The sequence below is a fragment of the Molossus molossus genome, unplaced genomic scaffold (assembly GCF_014108415.1).
Source record: "Molossus molossus isolate mMolMol1 unplaced genomic scaffold, mMolMol1.p scaffold_m16_p_3, whole genome shotgun sequence".
NCBI lineage: Eukaryota > Metazoa > Chordata > Mammalia > Chiroptera > Molossidae > Molossus > Molossus molossus.
The window spans coordinates 127,402,289-127,421,674 of NW_023425366.1; the positions used below are offsets into that span (position 1 = coordinate 127,402,289).

A 19,386-nucleotide genomic window follows, 5' to 3' on the forward strand; every position below is an offset into this window, starting at 1 on the left:
ATCAAACCCGGCACTCCTTGATCTGTGGGCAACGCTATTACCACTGAGCCAAACCAGCCAGGGCTGGGTTTTCTTTCTAATAAAGGCAAATTAAAGCTAGAATGAGATACCACTTTTTTTAAAAACTAATTTTAATTGGCTAAATGTTTAAGAGTAAAGTATCCAGTGCTAGCAAGAATGAAATTTAAGAGGGTCTCTCTTGCTCTGGCTAGTTTGGCTCAGCAGTTAGAGCATCGGCCCATGAACCAATGAGTCGCGCTTTTGATTCCGGTCAAGGGCACTTACCTTGGTTGTGGTTCGTCCCAGGCCCTGGTCGGGTTCTGCGGGGAGGCAATCAGTGGATGTGGCTCTATCACATTGCGCATTGATGTTTCTCTCTCTCCCCGCTACCCTCCCTCCCACTCTATCTAGTAAGTAGAAAAATATCCTCAGGTGAGGAATAAAAACAACAACAACAACAAAGAGGTTCTCTCTTACACTGCTCGAAGAAAATTACTAAAAATTCTTGGAAGGTACTGTGGTAATAACTTTAAAAAATAAAACTAGACATATTCTAACCAGCCACCACATTCTTCAGCATGTACCTTACAATAATAAAGCCCTAGCACATGAGGCCATATCCATATGAAAGTTCACTGCAAGGTTTACAAGGGCAGAAAAGCAGAAAAACACTGAATTTCCATCAATACAGAAATGGCTGTCATATCATAGCATAGCATAGCATATGGTATTGAAAAGGAGTTGATCTATTTTGTTAAATTGAACGAATGGCCCTAACATACTGTTAAATGAAAAAAGCAAGCTGCAGATCTATGAATAATATTATCCATATTTTTAAGTTGTCTGTGTATGTTTGTATACATTTATACAAGACATGAGGAAACACCCTTCCGAACTACAAACATCAGACTAACCTCAAAAATGGACTATGTATTTAGGGCAATTAAGTTCTTTTAAAAGTACAACTATGTTTAAAATGTATGGTAAGCATGCATTGTTTTTGAAAATTACTACAAAAATTTAATAAACACTAAAATGTCTAGAATTTGCTTTGACTACTCCAGGCCCCACTCCATTCCTCTCCCAAAAGAGAAAAATGAAACAAGATTGACAAAATGTTTGCAATTGCTGAAGATGGGTTATGAGAAGCAGGTTCCTTATTCCATTTGGTTCTATGTTTGTTATGTTTGAAATTTTCCATAAGATGAAAACAAACAACAAAAATACAAAAGCCTCCAGACTAATGAGTAAAGGTAATAATGAGGGAAATTAGGTGGGTGTCATAACCAAGAAGTCTTAGGACCAGGAAGAGAATGGGTAAGCCAAGTGTCCAAATGGCAGCAGAACACATGTGGGATCTAGACTGTCCTTCCTGGTCTTGCTCTTCTTGATGTTTGCCGGTCAATTTTTCCTACAACTGAATATGACTAAAAGCAATCACTTCCAAAGGGTACTCTTGTAAACCACTGTTGGAAGTATGGACTAGTAAAGCCCTGGTGAGCAATTTAAAAGCATCTGTTAACACTAAATTTTTTAATGTCACTATGTTATGATCCAACATTTCCAATCTAAGCCTCTAGAAAAAGAATTGTTCAAATATAAATACTGCAAAATAATAGCCTAGACGCCAGTCAGAAGGAAAAAGCTAAACACAGCAGAATGTATTCATACTATGGAGTACTATACACCAGTCCAAGAAAAGGAAGGGGTTGTAGATTCCCATGGTATACAGAAAAGTTAACACAGCAGGTCAGAGACTGCGATCCTTAGAGAAGACTGAGAAGTTGGTCCTAGACTGGTGTCAAGAAACTTGGGTTTCAGGTAGATTCTCACCATTCTCTAACTGATATGGGTAACTGTAAAAGCAATATGGTTTATGATGAAAACCTGCTTTCCTTCTGGGAGTCTGGAACTTCGGTACATGTTAGGCAGAGGGCACCTACATGACCCGCCCCCAACAGAAACCTTAAGTACTGAATTTGTAATCAGCACTTCCATAGACATTTTATACATGTTGTCATAATTTGATGCTAGAGAAATTAAGAGCATCCTGTGTGACACCACAGGGAGAAAACTCTTAGAAATTCACACCCAGTTGCCTCTGAATTTTGTCCCATGTGCCTTTCCCTCTGCTGATCTTGGTTTGTATACTTTCGGTGTAATAAACCATAGTCACAAGTATAACTAGACGCAGAGTCCTGTGAGTCTTCCTAGTAAATAAATCACTAAATCTGAGGGTGGTCTTGGGGACCCCAGACAAATACGAATTTACAGAGAAAGATCTCTAATACACACTACTGAGTCAAAAAGGTCATGGTCCAGATCTAGGTATATCATTTGTCAGAAAAACAAAAAAGAAAATCCAATTTAAAAAGGACACATTTTCCACCCAGCCGGTGTGGCTCAGTGGTTGAGCGTCGACCCATGACCAAGAAGACCTCACCAGTTCGATTCCCAGTCAGGGCACATGCCCAGGTTGTGGGCCTGATCCCCAGTTGGGGGCATGCAGGAGGCAGCCAGTTGATGTTCTCTCTCATTGATGTTTCTATCTTCTTCTCCCTCTCCATTTCTCTCTCTCTCTCTACTATCAATAAAGAAAACACAAATTTTTAAAAATTAAAAAATAAAATCAATAAAGAAAAAATTAAAATTAAAAAAGGACACATTTTCCACAATGGATAGGGAAGCAGAGGAGAGCAGACCCTCAAGGTACCTAGATGAGCTGGCTCTGCATCCAAATTATTTAATAATAACCTACACAATGTTTAATCAATAAACGAGTAAGAATGTGCCTAGAGATTCCTATAAAGTTTATAGTATAAACCAAGCAGCCTGCTGTGCACTGGGAAAACCCAAGTAGAAGACATTATTTTAAACTACAATTCTACAGTAACAACAATACAGCATACCCGAAATAAGGAAGCAAGCAATCATTTGGTAGAGACTGTAATCAAGTTTAGGAGGATAAGACATACATATGAGCTGTTATAGCTATAGAAGGCTTCATGGAGCAGTAAGAAGTTAACCTGGGTCTTGAAGAGGCAGGATTTCTACATACAGAGAGGTGAGCCTTTTTAGGCCAGGGAGCACAGATAGACATCAACAAAGCATGGAGACTTGTCAACCTGACAATTTTTAGAAATCGGTATTGAAAGGAATGAAAAAAGGGAGGAAAAGTGCTGTGTAAAAGTAGGAAATCAATTTTCTAAATAGGGTGAGAAGACTGTTACAGTAATCCAAGTAAATGTGTAACATCCTGAACCATGATGGTAGCAGTAGAAATGAAAAGCAAAGAATAAATACAAGATAATCATAAAAAATCAAAACAGATGACAATATTAATAAGAATGACAAAAGAGCTATATTAATGACAACTCCAAATTTTACAAAGCAAAGATTTTTTTTTTTTTAATCCTTACCCAAGGATATTTTTCCATTTATTGTCAGATAGAGTGCGGGGGGGGGAGGGGGGGAGAACGAGAGAGAGAAACATCAATGTGAGAGAGACACATCAACTGTTTGCATCCTGCATGACCCGGCGACCAACTACAACAGAAGCACGTGCCCTTGACCAGAATAAAACCCATGACTCACTGGTCTGCGGGCCAATGCTCCAACCACTGAGCCAAACCGGCCAGGGTGAAAGCAAATTTTTTAAATGGAGGCTCTGCTGTTAGAAATAATAATGGGACAAAGGGCTAGATCTTTCTATAATGCTTTAGGAAAGAGAAAATAGGGGCAACTTTCCAGAAGGCCCAACTAGCCTATCAGCCAGCAACTTTACCAGAGCCAGCTCATCTTCACACAGAACCATGCTGTACGTTACAAGCTAGTTATAAAAATACATTTCACATCTTCCTGCCTTCCTGCTTCCCCTTTTTCTATCTACTAGCCAACCCTCTTTTTTTCCTCCTCCTGTCTTCCCGTACCAAAATGAATCACCAATGCCAGTCTAGCACTACACAACAGAAAGCCATTGATAATCTTCAAAACTGTAATTTCACTAGACAGAGATGGAATTGGAAACCCAATTACAGCAAAAATAGTTTAGAGTTAAGTCAGGGGTTTGGATTAGTTTTTCAAAAATTCTGGCAGTGGTATAAAAAGAACAGGATAAAAGTGAAGTTTGTTGGATTGTTTTAAAAATAAGGTAGACTCACTTATTTGGAGGTAGAAAAGAGGTTAAGGAATAAAGGTATCAGAGAAGGTGATAATAGACGGTGTAATATGAGAGAGGCTAGTTTACAGCCACAGGTAGTTTATATCTGCAAATACTAAAGTAGTTAAATAAAATTGGTACAGCCATAAAATGAAATACTATGTAGCTATAAAAACAGATAAAGAAGGTCTCCATGTTCTGGAATGAAAGGATCCAGAAGGTTTACAGTTAATTGAGGAAAGAAATAGGTTCAGTATATTCTCTTCTGTGTTAAGAGAAAAGAGATATGAATATACATCCCCATGTGCTTGTATTTGCATAACGAAATTCTGGAAGCACACACACAAACTAATAAAAATACTTATTTGTGACAGGACTATGGGGAGAAAAGATGATGAGACAGGATGGCAGCAATATTGTATACTTCTAGATAGTATATATACCACCTTAACCAAGTATAGTTGAAGTTACCATTAATCAGTAATGAGATAAATGGCCATCATGAACCTCCTGATATGATGTACTTAGCAAAACACAACATCAGTTCTGTGCTATTCCTGCCCAAAATGCACAACCTGAATGTAATCAAGAGGAAACACCAGACAAATACAGACTTAAGGGACATTCTATCAAATAACTAGCCTGTACTCTTTAAAAAAAATACCAAGGTCTTCAAAAACAAAGAAAGACTGGGAAACTGTTGCAAAATGCAGATAACTAAACAAAGATGAAAAATAGGTGCAACCTGTATTCCTGGATTAAATCTCCAACCCCGCCCCCAAATTTTTTTTTATTTGCTCTAAAGGCATCATTGAGACAACTAGCAAAATCTAAGTAACATCTATAGATTCGCTTTAATATTACTTTCCCAATGTTGACAACGGTTCTGTAGTTACCTTAAAAAATGCCTTTGATTTTTATTAGTTAAGCTTTTAGGGATAAATGGACATCATACCTCCAAGTTACTCTCAAGAAGTTCAGGAAAAAAAGTATGTGTGTAAAAAGAATGACAAAGCAGCCCTAGTCAGTTTGGCTCAGCGGTTAGAGCGTCGGCCTGCGGTCCATAAAGACCCAGGTTCAGTTCCCGCTAAGGGCATGTACCTCGGTTGCAGTTTGTCCCAGGGCCTGGTTGGGTCAGGGCCATGCTGGAGGCAGCCACTTGATGTGTCCCTTTCATGTCCATGTTTCTCTCTCTCTCTCCCACTTTATCTGAACAAAAAATAGAAAAAGGTCCTTGGGTGAGGATAAAAAAAAAAAAAAAGAATGACAAAACAGATGTGATTAAGTGTTAATAGTTAAGGAACAGGGGTGAAGGATATTCAGGAATTCTTTGCTCTATTCTTATGAAATTTCTCTAAATCTGAAAGTATTTTAAAATAAAAAGCTCAGGTTGAGGACAGTTGGTGAGATTAGAAATTACCCGACCATAATGACCAAAGCATTCTATAGTTTACAAAATGCTCTGAGATATTACCATTTTGAACCCACAACCCTGAAACACAGAACTGATGTTATTCCCATTTGACACTTAAAGAAACTAAGAATCAGAAAGTCTAAGTGACTTCAATGGTACAAGGCAGTAAATGGTAAGGCTGACCCAAAATCCAGTTTGCTAAATTACCCTCCTAAATTCTATTCCTCTTTTGAGGTTTATCTTAATTACTAGTTCCTTTCCAACTCATACAAACCTCACCCTTGACCTCTAATTAAACAATGCTCATTTTCTAATTATTTCAGATGTTAATCTCCCTGTTCCAAATAAGAGGGCTCTAGGAACAAAAACCAGTTCTACTTGTACTGTGCTCCCCAGCATCAGGCACTCCACTAATTACCAGTTCCTGCTTAAATCTCTTGCCTCAACACCACCACTGACCATGCACTCTTCACCCTTACTTCCACCTACATTCTACTTCTTTAAAGACCAGTTTAAATCCAATCTACTACAGTATTTAAAACAAGCATTTCCCTTTCATAGCATGCAGTTCAGAGCTCTGCCTCCAATGACAAGAAGTGGGCTTAACTCTCAACACCAGTGCCTGGTGTGTTAAGAAACGTTTCTTTTCTCAAAAGTCATCATCTCATTTATGAGTGGTCTCAAACTATACCTCCCTCAAAGGGCTGTTGTAAAGATTAAATTATGTGATGTGGAGCAAGAGCTTAACAGATGTACATAATAAAGTACGCTCAACATTAACATCAAGACACCAAATACAAAACACTGTGCTAGGCTAAGGCTGCAACCAAAGGAGGGAGAACATACAGTAGAAAATGGAATTGCCACTCTTAGTACTGCTATCAAGAAGATGAGGTCAGAAGTGTTCTCGAGGACATGGCGAAAAAAGGAACACTTCTGCACTGTTGGTGGGAATGTAAATTGGCTCACCTACTAAAGAAAATAAGGAAGGTCCTCAAAAACTTAAAAAGATTGCCCTGGCCGGTTTGGCTCAGCGGTTAGAACGTCGGCCCGTGGACCAGAGAACCCCGGGTTCAGTTCCCACTAAGGGCATGTACCTCAGGTGCAGTTTGTCCCCAGCCCAGGTTGGGGTCGTGTGGGTGGCAACCACTCAATATGTCTCTCTCATACTACTGTTTCTCTCTCTCTCCCTCCTGCTCTAACCAAAGATAAATGAAAAAAAAAAAAAAAAGTCCTCGGGTGAGGATAAAAAACACAAAAACTTAAAAAGACAACTACCCATGACCCAGCAGATCCACTACTGATATATATCCAAAGGAAATGAAAACAGGATATCAAAAAGATACCTGCACTTCCATGTTTATTGCAGCATTATTCATTTTGGCTATGATATAAAAATAACCTAAGTGTCAGTGGATGAAGAAGATGTGAGATACACACACACACAATGTAATACAATTCAACTATGAGAAGGAAGGAAATTCTGCTATCTGCAATAAAATGGATGGACCTTGAGAGTATTATGCTAAGTGAAGCAGGTCAAACAGAGAAAGACAAATACTGTATGATATCATTTATATGTGAAATCTATAAAAGCCGAACTTGTAAAAACAGGTGGTTACCAAGTGAGGGAATTGAAGAGATATTGGTAAAGGGTACAAACTTACAATTAGAAGAGGAATAAGTTCTGGAGATCTAATGCACAGAATAGTGATTACAATCAACAATATTGTATTATATATTTTAAAGCTGTAAAAAGCCTAAGTCTTAAATGTTCTCACTACACACACACAAAAAAAAGTAACTAAGTGACATGATAGAGGTGTTAGCTAATGATTTGGTGGTAATCATATTGGACTATTTAAATGTATCACATCACATCTTGAAGTTATACTAAGTTATTGTCAACTATTTCTCAACAACAACGACAAATGCCACACAAGTGCAGGGCACTAACTGCTGGGGGAAAAGAGAAATTGAAATTGATTTTACTTATTAATTATACCTTAAAAAGCTGAACAATTTTTAGAAAAAATGAAAATGAAACTCATTGTGTAAGAGTAATTATTATAGCAGAATGAGGTACATACCAAACCAACAGCCCAAGACCCGAGATTCCAGATTCCAAAACAGGTACCAGGTAACAAAAGAAGACAAACATCACAGTAAAACCACAGATCAATAATGTGCATACAAATACAAAAACCCTTACTGAGCCCTGGCCGGTTTGGATCAGCGGTTAGAGCGTCAGCCTGCGGTCCCAAGAGACCCGGGTTCGGTTCCCGCTAAGGGCACATACCTCAGTTGCAGTTTGTCCCCGGCCCTGGTTGGGTTGTGCGGGTGGCAACTACTCAATGTGTCCCTTTCACGTTGATGTTGATGTTTCTCTCTCTCTCTCCCCCTCCCACTCTATCTGAACAAAATATCAAAAAATGTTCTCTGTGAGGATTAAAAAAAAAACAACCCTTACTGAAGACTAATAAATTAAATATAGCAACATATAGAAGATTCTAGACCATGCCCAAGTAGGATTTATCCCAGAAATGCAAGGTTGGTATAACATAGGAAAATAATACAACATATTAATAGAATGAAGGGGAAAAGCTACACAGTGATTTCAACAAACAAAACAGACAAAACCCAACACTCTTTCATGACAAGATAAAAACATTCAAAGCAGGAATAGAAGGAAACTTTTTTAAAAATCCTCACTCGAGGATATATTTATTGATTTAGAGGAAAAGGAAGGGATGAGAGGGATAGCAAGAGAGAAATCTACGTGAGAGAGAAACATCAATCGGCCGCCTCCCATACTCACCCTGACAGGGGATTGAATCCACAACTTTTTGATGTACAGGATGATGCTCCAACCAACTGAGCCACCCAGCAAGGGAAAGAAAACAACTTTCTTAACTTAATAGAAGGCATCTACCAAAAGCCCACAGCTCACATCATACTTATTTTAAATACTAAGTGCTTTTCCTCTAACATTAAAAATGTGACAAGAATATCTGCTTTTGCCACTTCATTCAACATTATCCTGTATGTAGCTGCTAGTCAGAAAATTGGACAAGGAAAATAAAGGGCACCAAGATTGGAAAGGAAGTTAGAAAATTACCCCTATTCACAAATGACCTTATATATAGACAGTTCTAAGGAACACACACACATGCACTCTATTGGAAACAAAAAAAAAGTAGTTCAGCACAGATGCAGGGTACAGAATTAACACACATACAAAAATCAATTGTCTAGCCCTGGCCCCTGTGGCAATGTGGTTAGAGCATCGGCCCATGCTGTGAAGGGTCACGGGATCTATTCCCAGTCAAGGATGTGTACCTGGGTTGCAGGTTTGATCCCTGGCCCCAGTCAGGATGCAAGTGGGAAGCAACCAACTGGGGTGGGTGGGTGGGTGTGTCTTTCCCTCTCCCTCTCTTCTGCTCTCTCTGAAGGTCAATGGAAAAAATATCCTCTGGTGAGGATTAACAAAAAAATAAATTGTCTGATGTGCTACCACATGGATAACCCTTGAGAATATTATGATAAGTAAAATAAGCCAGTCACACATGGAAAAACATTGTGATTCCACTTACATACAGTACGTGGAACAAATGTGGGATTCCACTTACATACAGTATGTGGACGGAAGGTAGAATAGTGATTGCCATAGGTTGAGGGGAGGGGAGAATTTTGCAAGATAAAAAAGACTCATGGAGATGGATGATGGTGATAGTTGCACAACATTGTGAATGTGCTTGGTATCACTGAAATGTACACTAAAAATGGTTAAGATGGTAAACTGGACGTACCAACATTTAAAACTTTTGTGCTTCAAGGGACAACATCAAGAAAAACTGAAAAGGCAAACCACACAATGAAAGAAAATATTTATAAATCACTTATCTAATAAAGGACTTGTATCTAGAATATGTAAAGAATTCTTACAACAATAAAAATATAACCAACTTTTAAAATGGGCATATTTGAATAGCCATTTCTCCAAACCAGACACACAGTGGCTAATAAGCACACAAAAATATCATCATCATTAGAGAAATGCAAATCAAAACCACAATGAGAGCCCTGGCCGGTTTGGCTCAGTGGTTAGAGCGTCCACCTGCGGTCCGGAGAGACCCGGGTTCGGTTCCCGCTAAGGGAACGTACCTTGGTTGCAGTTTGTCCCCGGCCCTGGTTGGTCGTGCGGGTGGCAGCCACTCGATGTGTCCCTTTCACATCGGTGTTTCCCTCTCTCTCTCTTCCTCTCTCTCCCTCCCAATCTGTCTGTACAAAGGATGGAAAAATGTCCTCAGGTGAGGATAAAAAAAAAAAAAAAACCACAATGAGACACCACTTCACATCCACGGAGGTGACTATAATCAAAAAGAACGATAACAAGTGTTCAGAGAATGTAGAAAAGTGATACATGGCTGGTGAGAATGTAAAATAGTGCAGCTGCTTTGGAAACAATCTAAAAGTTCCTCAAAAAGTTAAACATAGCCCAGCCAGTGTGGCTCAGTTGGTTGGTACTGTCCCATGCACCAAGAGGTTGCTGGTTCTATTCCGAGTCAAGGCACATGCCCAGGTTTCAGGCTCAATCCCCAGTAGGGGCAGTGCAGGAAGCAGTTGATCGATGTTTCTCTCTCATCAATGTTTCTCTCTCTCCCTCTCTTTCTCTTTCTCTCTCTCTCTCCCTCTTCTTTCCTCTCTCCTCACAAAGCATCAATAAAAGACATCTTTTTTAAAGTTAAACATAGAATTACCATATGCCCCAGTAATCCCACTCCCAGGGTATATATTCAAGAGAACTGAAAACATATATCCACACACTTATACATGAATGTTCATGGTACCATTATTCACAATAGGCCAAAATTGAAAACAACCCTAGTGTCCATCAACTGATGAACAAATGGATAAACAAAATGTAATACAGCTATGTACTACCACACACTACAACATGGATGAACCCTGAAAACATGCTAAGTGAAACAAGCAATTCACAAAAATCCACAATATTGTATGATTCCACTTATATGAAATGCCCAGAAAACAAATCCAAAGAGACAGTGTAGCCCGGCTAGTGTGGTTCAGTGATTGAGTGTCGACCCATGCACCAAGAGTTTGCCGGTTCAATTCCCGGTCAGGGCACATGCCCAGGTTGTAAGCCCAATCCCCAGCAGGCAGCCAATCAATGTTCTTTCTCATCGATATTTCTATCTCTCTCTCCCTCTCTCCCTTCCTCTCTCTAAAAATCAATAAAAAAAAAAATTTAAAAACAAAGGGTGTAGATTTGTGGTTGCCAGAAGTTAGGAATAGGGATGAATGGGGAGTGAACGCTAATGGGTACAAGGTTTTGTTTCAGGGGTAGAATAGAGATTAATTAAAATGGTCTGAAATTAGGGAGTTGTGATAACTGCACAACTCTGAGAATATACTAAAAACCACTGAATCGTGTATTTTAAAAGGGTTACTTTTATCTCAATGAAGCTGTTATAAAAAAAAAAAAAAAAATCCAGGGAGAAACTGAAAGGAACATTCAGAGGAAGAAGAGTTGAGGACAGGACAAGAGGTAGAGGAAACCTAAACAGATAAGCTGAGCACAGACTCAAGTTAGGGCTTAAATTCCAGAGTCACTAAGGAAGTGAGCAAAGCTTTCAAAGAAATAGTGAGTGACAGGCTCAGAACAGCAGCTTGAGGATGACTAACTTGCAGCAGAGAATACACACTTTATGTCCCTTTCTATCTTTACATGGTAAGAGTCTCACTTACATGCCTCATATTACCTAGAAATTTACATGTAGAATATTAAGTGAAACCTGTTATCTCTAATATCCTTTGTGTGGTCAATTATCAAAGAGTGAAGTAATACTTAAAAATACATTTAAAATCAGTGCATACTATTTGTTTTAGGGGATACTTCAAAAAATAAAAGAAGGGACCACAGTCAACAAAACACAGATGTCAAAATTATAAAAGTATTCAGCATCACTGCAGCAAGCTGCTTAAAAAATGCTAGCTGATTTAAAACCACTAGTAACAACAGCGAACAAGTGACTTGGTTTAACCTTGTTTGTTATTATACAAAATCCAATCAATTACTGTTTGCAGAAAATATCTTGTAAGGTTCAAAGTATAAATTCCGTAACTAGGTTTCAATCTGTTTTGAACATTCCATTAGAACTGGGAAGTCAGCTGAGTCACTGTCATATAACAACTACTGAAAATTCAAAATGCTGTCCCGATTACAAGAGTAGAAATGCTAGGATTCTGCGTCATAGCCAACTCATACAGAGCATGTAAATCATTTAAAAAATAAGACTACCTTAATAAGAAATTTAAACTATATTAGTTTCACGTTTGTTTTTAAAAGAAAAACTATGCCTTAGTGGAATATTACTTTCTCTCTTTTGAATCCCAAAATCTCCGTGACCCTTTACCATCTGGTCCCTCTGTGGAATTCAGGACAAGAACTCCTGTTCTGGTGGCACAATGCCACTCTAACTTCAATAGGGTATTCTTTTCAAAAATACATAGCACAAGCCCAGGCCCTATGTTTCGTTCTCTTACCAGGGTTATAAGTTTATTACTTGTAGAAACTGAAAACAGACAACTCTGATGTCCAATCACAAGGGAGCTCCCTTCCGAATAACCCTTCAACAAGGCTGCAATCCTTACAAACTCATCAATTTAAACCTGAAAACCTGTAATCACTGTAATTTCAACAATTCAGATTACAGACAGTTTAAACTAATTGTTTGATACATTGTAAAATAAAAGAAACAGTGAGTTAGTGTAAGGTAAACTTATTGGGTAAACTTGGTTAATTTACTTTAAAATGGGGTGTGGGGGGGCACTGAAAACAAACATATTACCTATGTGATATTCCTGGTCTAACCTGGATTTAATCACAGAAACAACCAGGCAAATACCACCAGAAGTCTGCAAACATGACTAGTCTACTAGTCTGGACTAATCAAAAATGTCAGTCATGAAAGGGGAAGAAAAGGACAAGAAGCTGCTCCTGGCCCTGGTCAGTTTGGCTCAGCGGTTAGAGCGTCGGTCTGCGGTCCGGAGAGACCCGGGTTCGGTTCCCGCTAAGGGCACGTACTTCGGTTGCAGTGTGGCCCTGGTTGGTCGTGCGGGTGGCAGCCACTCGATGTGTCCCTTCACGTCGATGTTTCTCACTCTCTCTCCCTCCCATTCTATCCATTCTGTCTGTACAAAAAATGGAAAAATATCCTCGGGTGAGGATAAAAAAAAAAAAAAAGAAGCTGCTGCTCCTGATGTAAGGAATTACAGACGAGGCAACTAAAAGCAGCCCCAGATTAAGGCACTGAGGCTTAAATTCACATTTAGCATATATAAAAAATATATACTAAAAACTTAACTTCCCTCTGCATGATGATAATTATTTGTTGTTATGCAGAACGCCCTTGTTTCTAGGAGGCACATGACATAGCAAAACAAAACTAATGTGGCAAATAGTAATATTCAGTACTATTAGGCAATAGGTAGAGATACAGTAGAGGTATTCATTGCACTATTCTTGCTTCTTTGCTTAGGGCTAGAATGATTTTTTTTAATTCTAAATAGGAGGACATTTTTTCGATTTTGCATGAGAGATGTGTCATAAGTCAGTCTTAGCAGAATGTATACAGTACATAATGCATACAATACATACATACTTTAGTCTGCAATCATGAGCAAGACTTTTGAAGTTGTCATAAAACACAACTCTAAAAGACATGAACTCATAATTGCAAACTGATGTCAGATGCCAAAATCCACAAGAGGTTACAGAACAGCACTCAGATTTTTTCATGACATTTCATTTAAATTTTCCAGAAGGTTGTTACACATTTTAAATTAAGCTTACAGTTTGTGATTCATTTATTCTATCAAAACTGACTTACCATATAGCTGCTAAAGTAAGCTAGAAAGAAACCTACCAATATGAATTTGCTGGCCTACAAACCATATTACAAAAAAGTAACAGAAAACCTTAACCAAATCAAATGATTATTTTTCCAGGGAGAGGTTGATGAATTGCAGGACCTAATGCCCTGGTTTATGCCTGTTGTTCCTCATCTTTTCTTATTCAGCATCTGTCCCAGGCAAAAGCATCTCAGATAAAAATGTCCCAGTTTCGATGCTATTTCATACAGTACTACAACATTGTAAACAACTTTTCTTAAATATGATGGTATTTAATAGTTGGTTTAGAAAAACAAACAGCATAACATGAAGCATGTTACTTAGACAATATGCCCCTAATTATGGTAAAATCATTACTAGATGGGCACAAAATACAGAGAAAAATTGTTCTTATATTTTTAGAAAGTAAGTAGAAGCCAAAGTTATCTTTTTTCTATTGTGCAATGTAAAATAAAACACCGCACAGTTGGCCCTGGTCGGTTTGGCTCAGCGGTTAGAGCATCAGCCCGTGGACCAATGAGTCGTGGGTTTGATTCCAGTCAAGGGCATGTACCTTGGTTGCAGTTCATCCCCAGCCCTGGTGGGGTCCTGCAGGAGGTAACCAGTCGATGTGTCCCTCTCACATCAATGTTTCTCTCTTTCTCCCTCTCTCCCTCCCTCCCACTCTATCTGAAGATAAATGGAAAAATATCCTTGGGTGAGGATTAAAAAACAAAAAAAAAAAAACACTACCGCACAGTTGGAAGAACCCTATAGTGAGAGTCAAAAGGCCTGTCACTTGTTAGAGAATATAACCTTGACTAAGTTACTGAGACTGTCTTAACTACAGCTTTCTTATTCACAAATTGAAGGGATCAGAAAGTTGACTGGTCTCTACCTAATGTCACGGTCCAACTCTAAATACTTGATCCAGCTCTAAATACTTGGTTATTCCATGGCTTTGGCCTCCAGATATTTTAAATTAGATCAGTTGAGTTAGACTTTTTTTTACGACTAGAAAATGTAATTTGCCCGGTCGGTGTGGCTCAGTGGTTGAGCGTCAACCCCTGCACCAAGAGGTTGCCAGTTTGATTCCTGGTCAGGACACATGCCCAGGTTGGGGGCCCAATCTCCAGTGGAGAGTATGCAGTAGGTGGCCAATCGATGTTCTCTCTCATCAATGTTTCTATCTCTCTCTCCCTCTTCCTTCCTCTCTAAAAATTAATTTAAAAAAAAATAAAAAGAAAATATAACTTCTCTTCTCTCCCCAAACTTCTATTTCTGTTCAGAGGCTGGATCAATCTCTCAGTCACCCAAGATGAAGGGCCATGTGTACTTAGACTCCTTTCACAATGCATTCCATATTCCACTGCCTCAGTATGTAACACTCTCACCTTTTCTATCACTTCAATTCAGGTCTTCATCACCTCTTGCCCAGATCACTAGTTAGCATTATTCTACCATCTCACTACTTGGCCCAAAAGCATACAATAGCTCTTCACTATCTAAAAATGTATGCAAAAAGTCCTCAATCTGATATTCAAGAACCTCTCCATCTTCCCCCCACCCTTATATGCCAATCCAACTGAACTACTCACCATTATTACAAAATTCCCTGTACTTCTGGATTGTATGCCTTTATTCCTGCTGTTCTTACACTGCCCTTTTCTGTTTTTCAAAATCAATGTCATTCTTAAAAAGTTTTTTTGTTTTTTTTTTTGAGAGAGGGAGGGAGAGGGAGAGACAGAAACATCGATGAGAGAGAACACTGACTGACAGCCCCCCACTAGGGATTGGGCCCACAACCTGGGCATGTGCTCTGACCAGGAATGGAACCAACAACCTCTTGGTGCTTGGGTCAACACTCAACCACTGAGCCACACTGGTCGGGCTCAATTACATTCTTTAAAGTTCAATTCCAATGGTGATTACCCCCACCTAGACATTACAGTTGCCTCTTTTGTTTTTAAATTTTTATGTTTTTATTGATGTTAGAGAGGGAGAGGAAGAGATAGAAACATCAATCAGAGAGAAACAGCAATCAGCTGCCTCCTGCATGCTCCCTACCTGGGAATGAGCCTGCAACCTGAGTACTTGCCCTGAGTAGGAATTGAACTGGTGACCTCCTGGTGAGTGGAACTACGCTCAATCCACTGAGCCACACTGGCCAGGCCAGTTCCCTCCTTTGAATGTCCATGACACAAAGAGACCATTTTAATGGCCAATGGTGAAGAAAGATAGTTTACCTAGTGTGGTAAAGCAAATTGATTTAATGTGCCAATTTTGTTGACCTGGCACTGGTTACCTGGCACACTGTCTTGAGACTTGTAACTTAAAAGAGGAAAAGGAGAATGGCAATACAACTTTGACATTCAGAGACTAGAGCTACCAAACTAGGGGTACACACAATGGGATTTACACTCCCATGGTATTAAAAGATGTTTAAATCAACTGAAGTTAACATTAACATGGTTATATTCAGGAAAGACAAAGGTCTAGAGAAACGGTTTTCAAATGGGGGCAATTTGGGCACCCCCCCCCCACCTCAAGGGGGCATTTGGCAATATCTGAAGACATTTCTGATCGTCACAATTGGGTAGAGACTATTTTTGGCAGGTGCTAAGCAGTCTACAATATATAGGGCAGATATTACAATAGTAAATGATCTGGTCCAAAAAGTCAACAGTGCCCAGGTTGAGAAACTTCTATCTAGAAGTACTGCATGTTATCTATGGGTTCTGCCTCCCGAGAGATTCAAATATTTCAAGATGAGACACATGTCTCTAATCACAGACAATATAGTCTCAAGGAGGACAGTTCCTCCAATTACCAATAGTGTGGACTCCTGAAAGTTACTTAACTTTCTTGTGCCTCTAAGTCTTCATCTGTAAAACAGGGATAATAAGAGCATCTACCTCACAGAACGTTCCAAGAATCAGATGAGTCCATTTCAAGTCTTTGGAAAAGTATGCCAGGCAGATATAAGCATTCAATAAATTTAACTTCTTTCATTCCTCTCCTTCCTAGAGCCTTGTCTTGCACTTGGAACATAGAAGATACTCAAGAAATGTTTATTAAGTGAATAATGCTTGGACTTCCTGGGAAGGGCACAAATGGGTTAAGACCAATAGATGCTCCTTATTTGGGAAAAAGGAAGCATAGAGCTAGAGATAAAGGTAAAAGGAAGCATTTACCCACCTAATCACATCTCTCCCTCCATAGGACACTTTTACCCTTTAGAAAATGTTCCCCTCTCATGGCAACCTCCTCAATACTTGTTTGTCCTTTCCGTCCCTTCTGACCAACTGAGATTCTCAAGTGTATGAATGAGATGGTGTCTTCTTTGGACCCCTATCATCTATCCTATATTAGTTATTTATGTAGTTACTACAGTCTTTCTATTTGATTGTACAAGCTTTCCATGGCCAGGGATAACACTTGACTCCTTTTTATATATAAGGTCCTACAGACTTAGCAACTGTCTGGCCCAAGCCTGTCATTTTATAGATTAGGCAGAGAGGCTAAGTGAATTGCCAAGAGTCAAGGTCATATTGCAAGTGGCAAAGTTAGGATTCAAACTGATACATAGCTGATACAGAGACTCCTACAGAGACTCCAAGTTCTATCTAATTGACTGTAATCAAATATAAAAATTATACCTGGGGTAGAGACCACTTTTTAACTAAGTCCCGGAAAATCTCTACAGGAATTATACTAATATAGTTACGTCAATGAAAAAATGGAGAGAGAAATAGACCCAGACTTGAAGCTCCTTTCTGCTGCTGAAACTACACCTTAAAAACTCCACCTGTTTTGTATCTTAACATTTCTTTAATAGCTTTTGACAACAAAACTTATTTAAATGTTCAACAAACAGAACAGAATCTTTAATGATCACCTTAACAGATTCATATCTCAAAAATTCAAAGACCAGTCATTTGAAATGATTCTATATGGTAAAAAATAGTCAGGCAATTTGAATTGTGTGTTACCCTCAACATAAACCTAAAACTTACAATAATCAACCACAACTACATTAAGACCTGAGATAGGAGAAATTTTATTTTATTCTGTTCAAGTGAAAGAAAGCTGCTCACTGATTTGGTTAATCTAGAAATTTCTCTGAATGTCCCACAATGATGCAAAAGAAAGCAGCAAATAAGAAAGGAAAAGTCTGTAAGACAGGAAATGTAAAAAAGTGCAATGCTTTGATGCTTAAGCAATTACAGCTCAATAAAGCTAAACAATTCCATAAAGGCATCATTTGAAAAACAAAAACTTCCTATGTGATGATGATTTAAGTTACCAGGGCAAAGCACTCAGGCCCAGTAAGAATGATAACCACTTACTGGGAACACATTTTTAATTATTTTACCAGCCTATAAAAGGAGCGTAGATACGAATGTAGTTTCGAAAAACAAAACGCAGTTTCTGCTTCTTAAAGTTCAAGGACAAAACTGTTCCCAGCGCAACAAAATCCTCATGACTACAGTGTTGGGGGAAAAAAATGCGAACACATAGTATCTTTTTATAAAGGCAACAAATTGAGTTACAGAGTAATAACGGGGAAGCCAAAACAGTTTGACAGCCCGCCATAAGTGCCGCCTCAATCATGAGTCACACAATGCCTGCAACCACTTACAATAGTAATTAATGCACAAGTCCCCTAATTAAATTCTAAAAGGGTGCGAATGCTTTAACTAAGTTTACAAGAACTGCTGCTCGCTGCCCTCCCCCCCAAGGCAAACACGCGTAATTTCGCCTCTCCCGCAATCCCTCCATCCAGGATCCCCCGAGGCCTCGTCCCCGACAGCGTTCCCTGCGTGCGGAAGAAAATGACACGGGGGAACTTGTGAACCCAAAAAGGGCGCACACGCCAAAGCGGGAGCTCACGATTAAAGGGGCGAGGCGGCAAGCGCGCCCATCTTACCTGCTAAGACTCCTCTCTACGTCTTTGGTAGCTTTAGCTTCCAATTCTCTGGAACAGAGCAAAAGAAAAGGAGGGATGCGCGTGAAGGGAGCTGCTGCGGCAGACGCCAGCGCCGCGGCCGGTGGGGGAGGGGCGGGGCCGGGCCGGGGCTGCGGGGCTGCAGCCCGACTGCGGTCAGGGGGCCGGCGACCCCCGGCCCGGCTCCGGCGGCCCCTCGGTCCCGTCCGCGGCCACCGCGGAGCAGCCCGCGCCCCCGCGCCCGCCCAGGCCCGAGTGCTCGGGGACGCCTGGCCCGCCGCCACCCGCGGCCGCGGGCCCTGCGGCAGCGCCCGAGGCTCCTCCCGCCGGAGGGAGGCCGCAGCGCCGCTCACCTCATGTGTGTAAAGTGCACGAGCGAGTGGGGCGCGGCGAGTGAGGCCGCGAGCCTCAAGCCCTCCGCAGCGCCGCGGGGACAGGCCCAAGCCGCCGCGCCAGCGCCATTTTCTACACCGACCCGCCGCCGCCGCCGCTACCGCCGCCGCCGCCGCCGCCGCCGCCGCAGGCCCCAGGCCGGAAGTGAATGCCTGCTCCGCAACCCCTTCCGGGGCGCCACGGCCGGCGGCCTCAAGATGGACGCCCTAGCAACTGGGCCCGCAGGCCGGGCAAGCGCGTGGCAACCGCCGGGCGCGGCGCGTCGGCCCCCCGCCCGGCCCTCCCTGGGGGTCGCCACGGCCCAGGCGCCCCGCCGAGCGCCTGGGGCCCGCGGAGTCCCGAGCCCGACTTGTGTCGCCGCGCCGGCGCCGATCTGACTTGTCCCTTCCCCTCCTCCTTTTCTGCGACACCAGTTCCCTTTCCTGCCGCGGGCCCCTCCCCCGCCGAATCACACCAAAAAAAAAAAAAAAGAAGAAGAAGAAGAAAGAAAAGAAAAGAAGTCTCCTAAACCGCAAATTCTGCCCCCGCGGCAGCCTGCGGAGTCGGCGCAGCTGTGAT

General features: G+C 40.8%; 1 protein-coding gene across 7 annotated transcripts in view; it reads right to left on the reverse strand.

Moving 5' to 3' along the window:
* TNRC6A (trinucleotide repeat containing adaptor 6A) overlaps positions 1 to 18,855 on the reverse strand; it is a 106,320-nt gene extending 87,465 nt beyond the window's left edge. For all 7 annotated transcript variants that reach the window (XM_036280317.1, XM_036280314.1, XM_036280316.1 and 4 more), the window contains exons 1-2: positions 18,789 to 18,855; positions 18,418 to 18,465 (exon numbers count right to left, since the gene is read on the reverse strand). In XM_036280317.1, the coding sequence (XP_036136210.1) occupies positions 18,418 to 18,465; positions 18,789 to 18,793 (53 nt within the window). In that variant the 5' untranslated portion in view covers positions 18,794 to 18,855. The remainder of the gene's footprint in view (positions 1 to 18,417; positions 18,466 to 18,788) is intronic.
* Between the last annotated feature and the right edge of the window lie 531 nt (positions 18,856 to 19,386).